The sequence below is a fragment of the Chenopodium quinoa genome, unplaced genomic scaffold, assembly GCF_001683475.1.
Source record: "Chenopodium quinoa cultivar QQ74 unplaced genomic scaffold, ASM168347v1, whole genome shotgun sequence".
In the NCBI taxonomy this organism is placed as follows: Eukaryota; Viridiplantae; Streptophyta; class Magnoliopsida; order Caryophyllales; family Amaranthaceae; genus Chenopodium; species Chenopodium quinoa.
The window spans coordinates 5,932,583-5,947,385 of record NW_018743920.1 but is presented as its reverse complement, the minus strand read 5'-3'; the positions used below and the strand labels follow the sequence as shown (position 1 = coordinate 5,947,385).

Below are 14,803 nucleotides of genomic sequence, written 5' to 3'. Positions count from 1 at the left end.
TTACTAATTTCTAATATACTAATATATTAATTAATATTATACTACGTAATTGGAGGAAATAGATAAAATTTTCAAAGCTTAGGAGATGAAAAAGAAGTGTGATGGGTTAAGCCAGCCCATGAGCAATCGACAGTCATATTTGAAAATATGGGCCGATTTGGCTATTAACACCATGTATTGGTTTATAGAAACTCAAGTAGGCTGCCCAAATAAAGAAAACTTAGCCACTAGCTAGTGGTACAAATAATTACACTTGGCATATCATTCATACAAGTATGAAGTATGTTATCAACATTTAAGTAGTGTCGGCAATAAGCAATGAGAATAATAAAATCATATTATAAAAATACAAAGTAATGAGAGAGACTAATAATTGATGTTAATTATGAGCCAACGTAATGGGTCACGTAGCGCTGTTAAGAAACAGTTTGTTAAAGCAAAAAATTAACTGCCTTTTTGTTCATTAGTGCTGAATATATATTGTGTAACGTTAATTAATCTGTATTGTAACGTGTTATTGCTATTACTTAAATCCCAATCATTGTTGGGATATTTTTCCTACCTGTCCAAATCCTTGATATTGATATCTTATCTTTGCCTATGATTTTTAATTTATAATCTTCAATTCAGGTCAATAATGTGTAGTACAAGTACGACTTAATTAAGTTTAAAATGTATGTTAGGTACAAATAATCGACTAAATGAGATGAAGAAGTAATCCCTAATTTCCTCATACGTTAGTTGTTGTTATATTACTTGCTATAAATTATTACTTCCCTTCTGTCTTGCACATACGTAGTACATACAAATCTTATAGATCCAAATATCCAATTGTTATGTTGGACCACCAATGTAGCATTTACTTACTCTGCGATAATGACATAAGATAAAATAAAATACCGTACTAATAAGCTAGTGTCTAACCTTTCATACATACAATTACTTTGCCGCTCCATCGGATGGAGGATAGGATTGAGTACCACTTAATTCATGATTATTAGATACTTATATTATAACTTTATAAGCTCCTAACCTTAATTACAAATTGCAAAAATCAATAAATCAATCAAAGTCTTAATCCCATAAATGGGGCTGGCTACATGAACTAAAAGTGATTATATATTTCGTATAGTCATCGACAAAAATCTTCCTCCTTCATCCTTTAAGATCAAATACCTCATTTTCATCATGCAAATCCATATGCTTCATATCCTTCCTAACTCCTTCCAACTAAGTCATTTCGATCTCCCTCTACCTCGTCTAACCTCTCCATGATCCCACTCTTCATACCGGTGCGCCTTGGGATCTCCGTCTTACATGCCGAACCAACGCATGTGATTTTCCCTTAGTTTGTCTCCAAGGCCTGCGACATCCACTTTCTTGTGAATAAGTTCATCATTTCTGATTATTACAGAACCCACTTTCTAGCAAGAACCAAAATACCATTTTTTTTTCTTTTGTATGTGTATATTACTGTCTTATAAGAACGATATTGTGGAGTGACAATGTGTGAAGACCTTAATATTGTCATATACTTCATGCAGGGCAGATGGTATAGATAGTAACTAGACGCACGAAGTATATCCTATATATATTCCTGATTGTTAGCAAAATAATTATGGGGATGAAGGATTAGGGACGTGTTTACACTGTTCTTAAAGCAATTTTAACCCCCACTATAATTGCTATGGATTACCGGTTAATATGCTTTTAGGATTTTTCTAAATTCGAGATCAGTTAAAGCAATGTAATTAAACTCTCTAAGAACACTTTAAGAACAATCAGAATAGAGAGGAAGAAGAAGATAAAAGTAAAAAAAAAAAGTAATTTCTAATTTGGAGCCATTAAAATATATAATGAATAGCCTTTTTAATCCAAGTGTCACTATTTTCAAAAAATAATTAATTAAGATAATCTGGCTTTTAATGAATAGTCACTATTATCCTAATCAATTTAACCGTAGGAAAGTAACCGCTTACACTCGCCCGATCGGGCCAAGCTTGCCCGGTCGGGCAAATAAACGGACAAATCTTTTAATTAGGTCGCGCTCGATCGGGCCATCTATACTTCAGAAAATAAATTTGCTCTCACGCCCGACCGGGCTAACTTAGCCCTATCGGGCGAGAAAATATTATTTTTCTAAGTATATGTTTGCGCCCGACCGGGCAAAGCCCGCCCAATTGGGCCAGTGGTCATAAACCATGACACACGTTAAAATTTTTGTTATACTTCAAATATTAAACTTATAGACTAGCTTCAAGCTAAACTTTTCTATTTAATCAATGTGGGAGCTTTTTCCCAACATCAAGTTAAATAGAATAGAGTAACTTATAGACTAGGTTCAAGCTAAACTTTTCTATTTAACCAATGTAGGAGTTTCTTCCCATCATCAAGTTAAATATAATAGAGTAAGCTAATATCCTCTATTCAACCAATGTGGAACTTTTTTTTTCGCAACAACAAGTTAAATAGAATTGAACAAGCTAACTTCTTCTATTCTACCAATGTGGGACTTTCATCCAACATTTAGCTATATAGACTAACCTATATAACCAACTTCTATTCTACCAATGTGAGACTAATTTCCCATCATTCACAAACCTATTATGAAGACTACTCTAACACTGATTTCCTGTATAATATACCTGTGATTTGATTCACCTCATGCCATGTCTTGGATTGCTATTTCTAAAACTTGTATGTTCTCATCTTAACATTTCACTATGGGTGTGTTCTATTCACCTGATTTTTACTTATCTGAACTTGCTTGAACTCAGAAACGGACCTTTGAAGGGGCATGCAAGGGCTTTGCTCTCCCTTTAAAATTTGCCCAAATTAGTTTCTGTAATTAAATCCAGTAAAAGCCAAAAATTTTGACTGGTGAGTCCCAATGAAGTTAGCCTATTATATGACTTAATAACTTTGTTTTAATTTTGCACAAAGACCAATGCAAATTAAACCCACCTAAAGTTACTACTACTATATGACTTATCCTTGATTTTACCATACCCTTTTGAAAAGAGACTACCACAAGTCTAATGACGTGGCATAATTTGATTGGAGATAGTCATGTTATCTTTGATTTTTCAAAGCTTTTTTTTTAAATAAAAATTCATATTTTTTACTTCTAAAATACTATTTTTAATTTTCAAAAATTATATTTTATAATTCAGAAATTCTTTTTTTGATTTCTTATTTGAGAAAATCAAAAATAAAAAATCAAAAACAAAAATTGTTCTTCATTTTCTTCATCTAAAATCAAAACTTTCATGCAAATTTGTCACTATTATGCACTAATTCGTTCAATGTTTCACTGTGAAGTTTGATCTTTCATTTTGTTCATCAATTTGTTTGGTAGCATTTAGTAACAGGGGGCATGTAGTAGAAACGTAGGCGTGAAATAATAAAAAGATTAAAGACGCATGTGATAATGAAGATGGATGTGATGAGTGGACTGGGTAAGGCAGAAAAAATGGCAATAAATAAGCAGTTAGCTAAGATTATGTTATGCATATAAATATAATACAAGACGACTAAAAGACATGTGCAGGTCACATGGGCAATGGGCAAGTAAACAGCTACGCAACATGTTAACTCTTTTTAAAGAAGAGAGGTCTGAGGTCTGACGACTGTCGACTGACCAGCGGCCGTACATATTTGAAACTGTCCTAATGTCCTGACTTGCTTCGCAAAAATACCATTCACTACGTGATACGCTAAATACCACGGAGTATCCTACGATTCTACGAATTGAAACCTACTCTTTCTTCCTCGTCTTGACTTACATGCCGCATGGATACTTTGTTATGAATGATGATACTAGTATACTACCATACATGACATACACTACTTGTAGTCTTGTACATGGCCGGATCAGCTTTCAATAATAAGTACTTGTATCAATTATTTAGTAAATGTATTGTATTTGTATGATGGGAATCATGGGATTGTTCATTATCTCTACACATAACTACTACTATACAAGATATACTCCATCCATTATCTCAAGTTGCATTTTTCGTGTATTATTTTGACTTTTTACACTGCTGTTACGTTTACTCGATCCACTTTAATTATTTGTGTGTGTTTTATTCACGTTAACATATTTTGACTTTTTATAATTCACATTAGATATTTTTATAATTTGCGGCATTATTGATAGTGGTTAATTACCTAACGTGCCCTATCTTCAATTTTTCTCAATGTACAAACTCAAGTCCAGTGATAAATTATACGAAGAATGAAAATTTGATATTTTGTAAAAATAATTTAAGACAAATAGGATAAAATCTCAAGAAGTTTGTTATATGATTATGTTTTCCCCAAGTAATTATAATTTAAGGAATACCAAAGATACCTATTCAAGGTAGAGTGCTTCATTAGCAAATACCAAAGTACTCCATAGGGCCAAACTTGGAAGAATCGATCGATAAGATAATTAATTAGTTTATTACTATTGACAAAAATGAAGCTAGATATTTACGTTTTTTTTCTTCTTCTTTTAAAACGAAGTATAGAAAAGGGATTACAGTAGAAATTACAGTAATTGTCCTAATTCATAGGAACATTTAAGGTTTCAAAATCCAAGATAGTGTGAGGAGTATATCGTTGATCCTTGAAATTTGTAAACAATATAATCCCCGGCAAACAAAACATGTACACGAAGTATTTGCATTTTGCAGGCATTATTGCAGCTAGCCGAAGGGTATTTTTAAAGGTAGGTTGAGAATTCTTTTGCTCATGTGTCTTTGCAAGCCAGTGTAGAGGTGTAGTGTGTAATAATGGTAATTCCAATGATAAGGAACAACATAGCACGTATTCATGTAGTTACTACGAGTATTTATAATTAGAAGTTTAGAATGTGTGGGATATATAACGGCGTATTTGTGAAATCACCTTAGTTATTTGGATATGTTATAGTGAGCAATAGTCACACACAAAGTTGCTATAGTGCTAGCTTATAATTTTACTACGGAGTACCATTCATTGATTAGTAACTTGGAATCTTAAATATATGACAGATTTTTTGCACAACTGACTGTACCTTATATGATACAATCAAAACTATCTATTTATTCTTATATAATCACAAAGTAGAATAAGCAAATAGGCAAGGTTGTCTAGATTGACAATAAAGTGAAAATTTAGTGTTAAAGTTGTTAAATTTCACACCTACTATGGATTTGATTTAATATAGTCTTTTTATACCAAGTAAATGCAAATTTCCAAGTATAGAGTCTACTTAATTTGTTTGAGCCTTTGAGGAAAGGGTCCTTATTCCCTAACCCAACAATTATGGCTTAGTAGTTGGACTTAAGCCTTAACCGGTTAACCCTGATCAACAACACTGTTAGTTTAGTAGTTACACTACTTTTTAATCTATTAACTATTACTAAAACAAAACGTTGCTGACATCATCAACCTCTAATCTATTCTACGTGTCGTTCTCACATTAAAAAATTTCCCTCCATTCTAATGTGTGATATCATTAATTATTAATTTTTCTTTTAATCTACACTATGTTTTTCCAACAAAAAATAATTGCCACTTTTTTTTTTTACACAAATGATAATTTTTTTTTATGCATAATAAAAAAATTATTCAAATTGTGTGATGCACAAATCTAATCTAGTACAAGTAATAATAATAAAATACTGGGTTGTGTAAACAGGTACAGTTGAACTTTATTATATACCACTGCTCTTAAAGTCAGTGAAATAAATATGTGATATTGATTTTTTTTTTTTTTTTTTTTTTTTTGAATTATTAAACTTGTATGAGATTTTTGAATAAGTGAGGTTGAATTGATGAAGAAAGAGGGTGTGTGCTGGGAGAAGAAAGAGAGAGAAGACCAAAAGAGCAATGAAATGCAAGCACATCGAACCAAGATTACTACTTGTTCAACTTCCAATTCATTCTGGAAATTCGTTAATTGCTTCTGTTATCCTCAATAATCTCAGTAGTATCACTCATTTACTGCTATAGCATCCGTTACTCGTTTCAATCAAATTCAACAAATTCATTCGTTTTTCCACTTGTTATTACCATCCACTTTATTCTGGAATTCTGCAATGAACTGTGAAATCCAGGAAGAGGAGCTTCAACTCTGTAACTGTAGTAAAAATGGAGTTTTGATTTGAAGTGAATTGATTGAAGAAGGTGAATGAGTGTGAGGGGATCTTATTTAGGGTTTACAAGAAATGGAATCGAGAATGGATCAGTACGAGATCATGGAGCAGATTGGTCGCGGTGCTTTCGGAGCCGCCATTCTAGTCAATCACAAATCAGAGAAGAAGAAGTATGCATTTCTCTCTTTTTTTGTTCGAAGTATTTCTTTGTTGATTGTTCAATTGCTTAATTTCTGAGTTTCTGCAGATATGTTTTGAAGAAGATTAGACTCGCTCGCCAAACTGAGCGATGTCGTCGATCCGCTCATCAAGAGGTTAATTTGATTAATACTATATTATTATTACTGTTATTATGTTTAATATCAATGGTTTTAATCTTTCTAATTTGGTAAATTGTAGATGTCACTAATTGCACGAATTCAACATCCTTACATTGTTGAATTCAAAGAAGCTTGGGTTGAAAAGGTTGGTTAAGATTTGCAGGATTTTTCCTTGTTTCTAATTTTGGGATTTGATGAATGCAACGTTAATTAAGGTGGATTTGATTAACGCAGGGATGCTATGTTTGCATTGTCACGGGTTATTGCGAAGGTGGAGACATGTGAGTATATATAGATTGCAACTAATTTTATAAAGTTTTGGATTTTTATTTTATGGGGGGTTCTTTGTTGTTGATGATTGAATCTGTTTCAGGGCTGAGTTGATGAAAAAGGCTAATGGTACTTATTTTCCTGAAGAGGTATAATGGATATCTAATGTCTAATCCACTATTTCAGATTTCAATTTTGGACTTTAAGAAATAATTTGATTGAAATTTGTTATCTTTGTTTAGAAACTTCTCAAGTGGTTCACACAATTACTGTTGGCTGTTGAATATCTTCATTCAAATTATGTCCTTCATCGAGACCTTAAAGTATGTGACTCTGCTCCATTACTGGATTTTTTTTTTTGTTTTACCTGGTATAGGGTTCCCTTGCTGTTCACTGCCATGTTTTCCTGCTTACCCTTTGTATAACAATTTTTGCAGTGTTCAAATATATTTCTGACAAAGGACCAGGAGGTCCGTCTTGGTACGTGCTTAATTACTGCTGCTGAATAAAAAAAATTCAATTTGCCTGGGTTTGTACTTGTTATTTACAGTATATGATTGTTGGTGAAATCATCTTATGGTAAATGCAGGTGATTTTGGGCTTGCTAAAACTCTCAAGGCAGATGATTTAGCTTCATCTGTAAGTAGCGCTGGACCTTAAACTCACCATCCTAAAAGTCTGTTCTGCACTGATCAATGATTCTTGTTGCTGTCTATTGCGTTCCTTGCTGTGTTTCTCCTTTACAATTTTGTCACGGAGGGGAAGAGACAGTTTTTCTTTCATTTTTTTTTTTGAAACATTAAGGGGGAGAGGACAGAAAGAAGTGTGGCCTTTGACCTCACTCTTTAGCATGCATTTCTGGACCTCTTTTGCTGTCACCACACTAAGTGGATGTGACACTGATATTCACCCTATTTGTGCTTTAGGTGGTTGGAACTCCGAATTACATGTGTCCTGAACTTCTGGCAGACATACCTTATGGCTTTAAATCTGATATTTGGTCCTTAGGTATGTGTGTTTTTTTTTTTTTGGGGCTGTTAGTATGTGGACTTCTAGCTGTATAAAATATGGTTTAATTTATGTTATCTTGATTAGGTTGCTGTATGTACGAGATGGCTGCTCATCGACCGGCATTTAAAGCTTTTGTGAGTATTTCTTTTACCTTATTGTGTCGCATGTTCTTCTGCTAAGACATTTCATATTAGCTCTCCTTTTCTGTTTCGTACTTGAAACACGACATTAAACCACTTTATTCCAGGATATGGCAGGATTAATTAGCAAGATAAATCGATCTTCTATGGGTCCCTTGCCTTCTTGTTACTCTCCTTCAATGTAAGTGTTTGCTTTTATGTTTGTATGATTAGGATTTTGTTAATTTTAATCAGAATCAGAAGTTTGTTGCACCAGTTAATAATATTGCTCACACGTTAATGATATGCTTTGTCCTCTTCATAAGGTATTTCATCCCATATCCCTGCAGGTAGACGAGAGCTTCAGAACCACCAAGTTTGATGATTATTAGCTAATTTTACATTTTTTTTGCTCGTGTGTGTGTTACCATCTCAGAATATGTATTGCATGCTCAAAGTTCCAGTAGGTTTGTAACCATTGTCAAGTCAAAACTACTGCTATTTCACCAGTAGCATGGCTGTGTGGGAATTTTTCCTGATGATGTTCAAACTTCAGGACTTGTATTTTTTTTTTGTGAAACTCACTTTAGATTGGACTTAGCTTTTTTTTTTTTTTTTTTTTTTTTTTTTTTTTTTTTTTTTTTTTTTTTTTTTTTGAAAGAGACTTAGCATTTGTTTGAATAAGAGGAAATATAGAGAAAGGGTGGGAGGGGAACAAGTTCCCTTGTTTAAATAAGAGTGTTAGGGAGGGAGGGAGTTGAGTAAAAACCATTCCTTTAAAATTGGAGAGATTTGGAGGAAAAATGGAGCTCCACCTTCCTCCTCCCATTCCTTTCCCTTATCTTATATTTTGCTATCCAAACAATGTGTAAATATTCTCAGTTGTCAATATGTGATATGTGCTTTGTACTTCAGGCATATATTGGGAATCTATGTATTATATCCAAATTTGCCTTAAAAACCCGTTGTTCTATATACCCTGCCTTTTCTTTTTTTTTGTGCTTATCTCAAGCTTTGTATCATATTCACGTGTCAATCCCAATGGATTGTTTCATTTCAACCACTAATCACTTGTTTTCACTTTTCACTCTCCTTACTATTAGTCTTGTGTAATGCATTAAGAGGAAGGGCTCCTCAGGAATTGCCATTATAATTTAGTTAGAACCATTAGAGCCGTTAGGTAACTTGAACAATTAGAGAAGGGAATCAGTTAGTCTATATATAGAAGACATTAGAGAGAAAGGAATCTTGAAATTAATTGTGTATTTTTTGTATCAATCAATTAACTTCATCTTCTTTTTTCTTTAATTATCTGCCCAAACTTCCAGTCATTACATCCTGATCACTCATTTGATGCCATAGTGAACAATATATGTGTATAGCTAATTTCTAATTAGGCACAGTCTTGGTGATGAATTTGCATTGTTTCATATGCTCATATGGTCCTCACCAAACTTTTGAAAGATCTTATAGAAATTTTGTCTGATGATCTATTAAATCCGGGCTTTTTTTTCCCTTCAAATAATCATAGTTGGCCATGTATTCATATAAAGCATTTTTTTTTTCTACTGTAAAACTTCACCATACTATCTTAATAGTATCTTATATGTGGATCTTTGTATTGTACTTGCAGGAAGACTCTGATCAAGGGAATGCTACGCAAAAATCCTGAGCACCGCCCAAGTGTATGTAATTTTTTTATTTTTTTATTTTCTCTTTTTAATTTCATACACTTAGTAAAAACATTGTATTTGGCAGCGAGGGGCTTCTTTCTTTTTTCTTTTTAATAATTCATTTGATTTGACACAGGCATCTGAGATTCTGAAGAACCCTTACTTACAGCCTTATGTCAACCAATACAGATCCTCCAATTTTCCATCTCCTGGGAAACTTCGTGAAGCAAGGAAACCCATGATTGAGAGCCAAAACAGTAGCAGTTCTTGCAGTGATAAAGATAGTTCTGTATCAACTGAGAAGAACATTCCAGTCATGGTATACTGTGAGAATAAGGCTACTGAGACAGATATTGCATCTGATGATGATGTAGATTACGAGAATCCCGCTCAAAGTGATGCAGAGCAATGTGTTGCTGAACGTGTGGTCAGTGTGCATGAACAAGACAAGAAATCTGCTAATACTGAGCCAAAATCCAGCAGTGAGATAAAGCAACCAAAGATCATAAAAAATATACTTATGACCCTCAGGGAAGGTAAAACTAGAGAGAACAGCTCTCCTATGCGAAGCAACAGAGGAAGAACTGTGCAAAGAACTAATATTGAAGCATCACCTAAAGTCTCCAAGCCCACTATTGTTCCTCCTACTGTCAAACCTGCTGATTTTAATTCGGTTGTGCCAGCAAGGACCAGTCCAGATTCTACGAAAAGAGTTCATGCATCATCTCTGAGACATCAGGTCCAAAATGATAATATTGTCTTGTATAATAAAAATTACCCCAAAAAGTTTTTGAACTATTGACTATATCCGATTGATAACCCGAACTATACAGCATATGAAAGTAAACTAAACTTCCGACAATGAAACTGAAAAAATCCTACATCTCACCCGAGAATGGAAAGTCCATAAAAAAGTTTACTTGCATCTCACATGAGAGATGAAGAGAGGGAAGAAGGCATACTTTTCTATGGAATCTGCATTCTCAAATGAGATGTGGGTTATTTTAATTCAATTACTGGAAATTAAACGGTATTTGTTTTTGTTTAACCTATAGTTTTGCTTCATTGTTTTTGGCCAATAATTTAGGTCACTTAGAGCTCTCTCTCTCTCTGAAAGGGTGTATATGAGTACTTGTTTAGTTGCATAATTTGCTAATATTTGGTTAATATTGTTTTTGCAGTCGCCTGTAATTGAATCCTCACCTAAGACTAAGCCCAGACATGAAGCAGTCGCTTCTCCCGGATCCATCAAACAAGCTGCTGAAGAAGGAATTGCTTCTAGGCCAAGGCAAAAAACTCCTCCTACCAATGTAGTTAGACGGTCTTCCTTTCCAGGGAGAATAAAGCAAGCAAGTCAAGAAATTCCAAATGCAGTAACTGATTCCATTAAGGTTGATACTGGTGAGATGGCTCAGAAATCTGAGAGCATTGGTTTGGTGAGCAAGACCCCTTCAACTCATGCTCCAGAGGTTACAAAGCATGAGTCAGGAAGAGGTTCAAAGGTGCCTCGAAGATTAACACGAGCTGATAGCAGCAATTCTGTTTCTTCCTCTGTGTCCATGCAAGCATTTGAACTCTCTGATGATGCGACAGCCCCCTTCCAGAGTTTATTGGAGCAGACTACCCATGATTATGAGGTAATAAGCCACTCTGAAGAGTCTGAACAGTGTGGCTCCCGTAGGCCTAGCAGTGCTTCTGCAGCCATTTCGTACAGCAATGCTACACATCATCAGCCTACAGTGACTGAGGGTGAACAGTTTGAATTGCATCGCCCAAGCAGTGCTTTTGCATCTGTTGTGCACCACAAGATGCCTGAAAATAGTTTTAGCAAGGCAGTGAACCATCCCCAACTGTATGATTCGCATCAGCCAAGCAATGCTTCTGCTTCCTATTTGTTCCCTGAGATACCTGAGAATAACTCAGGAAAGGGTATTTGTGATTATGGGATAGGAAAGCGTGTTGAATTAGACTTACGTCGTCCAAGCAATGCATCTTCGTCCCATATGTATCCTGAGATGTCAGACAATGGTGCTGGGAAATGTCAACGACATGATGGTGAAGCTGAATTATGCTTTGTTGAGACATTTTCCTTTCCTTCTGGCTCTCCTTCTGGCACAGATAAGAATTTATCAAGAGATTCCTATGGACATATTAAGTCTTTGTCATATGTAGCTGATGCCTCAGGCTCAGATGCAAACCCTGAGTATCAAAATGTTGGTTCTGGTGATGTAGGTATTAAAGCTCATACATCATTAAAACGTCCATGTCGGAGTTCTCAGGATATTTTGGATGTTGATTCTGGGCCTTCTGATATTGTGGGTAGTGAAGCTTATACCTCATTAACGAACCCATATAGGAGTCCTGAAGAAATTTCTGTATATAAAGATTACTTTTCTCCCAGCAGGTCTGGTGGTAAATCTGATCCTATGCCTAGCTCTAATCCTGTGTCTCCATCACAAGGTGATGACAAATTCACAGTAAAGGAATTCTTGTCAACAGAAGGAAAAGATAAAGCAGCTTCAAATATAACTATATCTCCATCCAATCAAAATACATCACCTGAAAAAGCTCCTGCTCCCTGTATACCTCCAGTTTTTGAGGATGTTGTTCATGTCACTCGGCATAGTAGTTTCCAGGGAGGAAGTGAGCAGCCATTTATTGAAACTGTTGAAAGAAAGATGGATGTCGGCACACTCATCAATGTTACGAGGGAAGAGAGAGATACGAGCAATGTGACTGCTCCTGCTTCTTTGCAGCCCTCAAATTGCTCATGGACTGTGACTCCAAGATCAGATTCTTTAATAAGACTAGGTCTTTCTGAACCCACTGTGGCAAACTCAGATACTCCACAGCAAGTGAAATCCCAATCAGGTGCAAAGGAAGGAGACTCTCCATTTAAGGAAGTCATGGATGTTAAGTCTTTTAGACAGAGGGCGGAGGCTCTTGAAGGACTACTTGAATTGTCGGCTGAATTATTGGAGCAAAGTAGACTAGATGAGCTTGCGGTTGTCTTAAAGCCTTTTGGCAAAGATAAGGTTTCCCCAAGGGAGACGGCCATCTGGTTGGCTCGAAGTCTTAAAGGCATGATGATTGAGGACTCCTCTCGTAATTCATGAGTTTAGTTTCACATTCATGCTGGTAAGTTACTGATACCGTGTATGCAGGACTCCAGCAGCATTCTGCCCATAGTAATCATTCTTCACGGTCTTTTCTTTTGTGCTTTTAGAAGAAAAGGAATCATGTTCCCCTTTTGTGGAATTTTTGAAGGAACCCAAATGTTTTTTTTGCTTATTTTTTCTACCATTCTTTGGATGCAGCATGTTATTGTACATAACGAATGATACAGGTTAAATTTTACTACTGTCAATTGTACCAATATGCTGCACTGTATAGCACATATATGAACACCTGGATCATTCTTCCAGGAAACCTTGTCATTTCTTTTTATCTTTCTTTTTATCTTTGAGACATGAGAAGACTAAACAGTTAACAAAAAAAATTGATGTTTTCAAGCCTCACGAGATACTAGTTTTTTTTTTTTTAAAAAAATAAAAATAAATGCAAGGCCAGAAGATCTGTTCTCGGGTCAATTTAATTTCTTCTCTGTTTCATTGCCAATCATCGGAAATCAATGTACTGTATGGATGTTCTTCGTAAGTGTTATGAATTATGTAAAAACTAGCTACTGAGATTGTTGCCTTGGTCGACCTTGCATCAATTGCATGGCCTCGAGCTGTTGAGCCACCCGTCGTGTTGCCATAACCCCAACAAATACGGTACTAGTGTCAACACATTAATAGAACTAAGCTAATGGCAAAGCATGAGGCCGCATGACACATACTATCTAACAGCAGTTGGTATTGGGAGACGATGGTAGCCGATAGAGTAGCCACATTGCGCAGGAACAGAATATGACTTGAGTCTTTATATTACATTCCTGAACACTAACAGGAGAGATCTGGTACCCGCCTCATGAGACCATTTTGTTAATTTAACCATTATTTTCTTTCATACTAAATTTTCCTCAGAAATGTGTGTTAAATTGTTTTATGTTGTAAATCAAGAGAGGTAGAATACACGTCACACCAAATGATTTATTACATACGAAGTACCTTGTTATATTATAAATTCAAGAACAATCAAGCATCTGAGAGATGCATACAGAGCATACGTATAGAGAGAGTACTAAAAAGCATAATTGCTTAAAATTCATGGAAATTGATTAGGCTAATAACAAACACAAATGGAGTGAAAAAGAAAAACATAAGAAATGTGGGATTAACAAAAAAGTTGATGGACGATTAAGGTATCAGGGATGGTAATGAGCACTACTCCGATCCTCTAGTGTTTCCATGAAATCAACGATATGCAATGTTTAAATACAAAGCAAGAGTAGAGAGTAAACAATTACATAGCATGACATAGGATTTCATGGCAGTGATTTCCCAGTAAACATTGCAAGGAGCGGGAGCACCGAGCATAATGCCAGACGGAAGAGCAACGGAGAAAGGTTTGCAAGTGACCACCAGATGAGTAGGGTAGTAGCGAAACCACCTGTAGTCGGCCGTAAGCTTGAGACTGAGGTGGTTGAGTTGGCCGTTGTTGATGTCTGTAGCCAAGGCAGAGGCAATGGAGTGGTCTGAAACCGGAACCGAGGCGGCTGCGACAGTGAGCGGCAGCCAGATGCTGGAGGTAGAATCAGGATTGTAAAAGGAGTGAACAGAAGATAGTGAGGTGAGGAGGAGGTGATGCTGATAAAACAGCGAGACGACGGGTTGTTTGTAGAGGGTGCCTTCATTGGGGTTGCCAATCCACAATGTAGCCCCAAAGGCAAAGCTGAGTGTGGTGTTGGTGAGTGGATTATGAACAAGGCTGAATGTGGTTATTGCATTCATTGACTGGACTTCGAATTCAGGGGAAGAGGGTAAAATTATGGATACTAAAACCATGTGGATTGCTACAATCACCTGTAAGATTATTGCGAACACCTTCGCTATTTTTGGGTTAAGCATTTTTAATCAGGAATTCAACAACTGTGTCTGTAATTGTATGTGTTATTTATAGACTCATTTGGGGGTTACCATAGTACTCTACACCTTATTACACAGGATCATACCACACCCAATCTTCTAACAAACTCTTTGCTGACTTGGATTTTTATCATAACAAACTTCATTTCAAATTTTTGATGCTTCTTTGAGTTCTTTTTTTCTTTGTTTGGGCCTGGACCTATACTTCTTTTTCTTATGGATTTACTTTCTGCTGTCCAACATTAATTTTTC

The 14,803-nt window shown here is 35.5% G+C and overlaps 1 protein-coding gene across 1 annotated transcript; it reads left to right on the top strand.

The window, feature by feature from the left end:
* Positions 1–5,660: 5,660 nt before the first annotated feature.
* LOC110688156 (serine/threonine-protein kinase Nek5-like) lies at positions 5,661–12,968 on the top strand. Its single transcript, XM_021864859.1, has 14 exons — positions 5,661–6,298; positions 6,376–6,442; positions 6,528–6,593; positions 6,683–6,729; positions 6,822–6,867; positions 6,961–7,041; positions 7,156–7,198; positions 7,308–7,357; positions 7,645–7,726; positions 7,814–7,863; positions 7,977–8,050; positions 9,482–9,533; positions 9,658–10,260; positions 10,703–12,968. The coding sequence occupies exons 1-14, from the start codon at positions 6,201–6,203 to the stop codon at positions 12,635–12,637; spliced, it is 3,294 nt and encodes a 1,097-aa protein (XP_021720551.1). The 5' UTR covers positions 5,661–6,200; the 3' UTR covers positions 12,638–12,968.
* Positions 12,969–14,803: the final 1,835 nt, after the last annotated feature.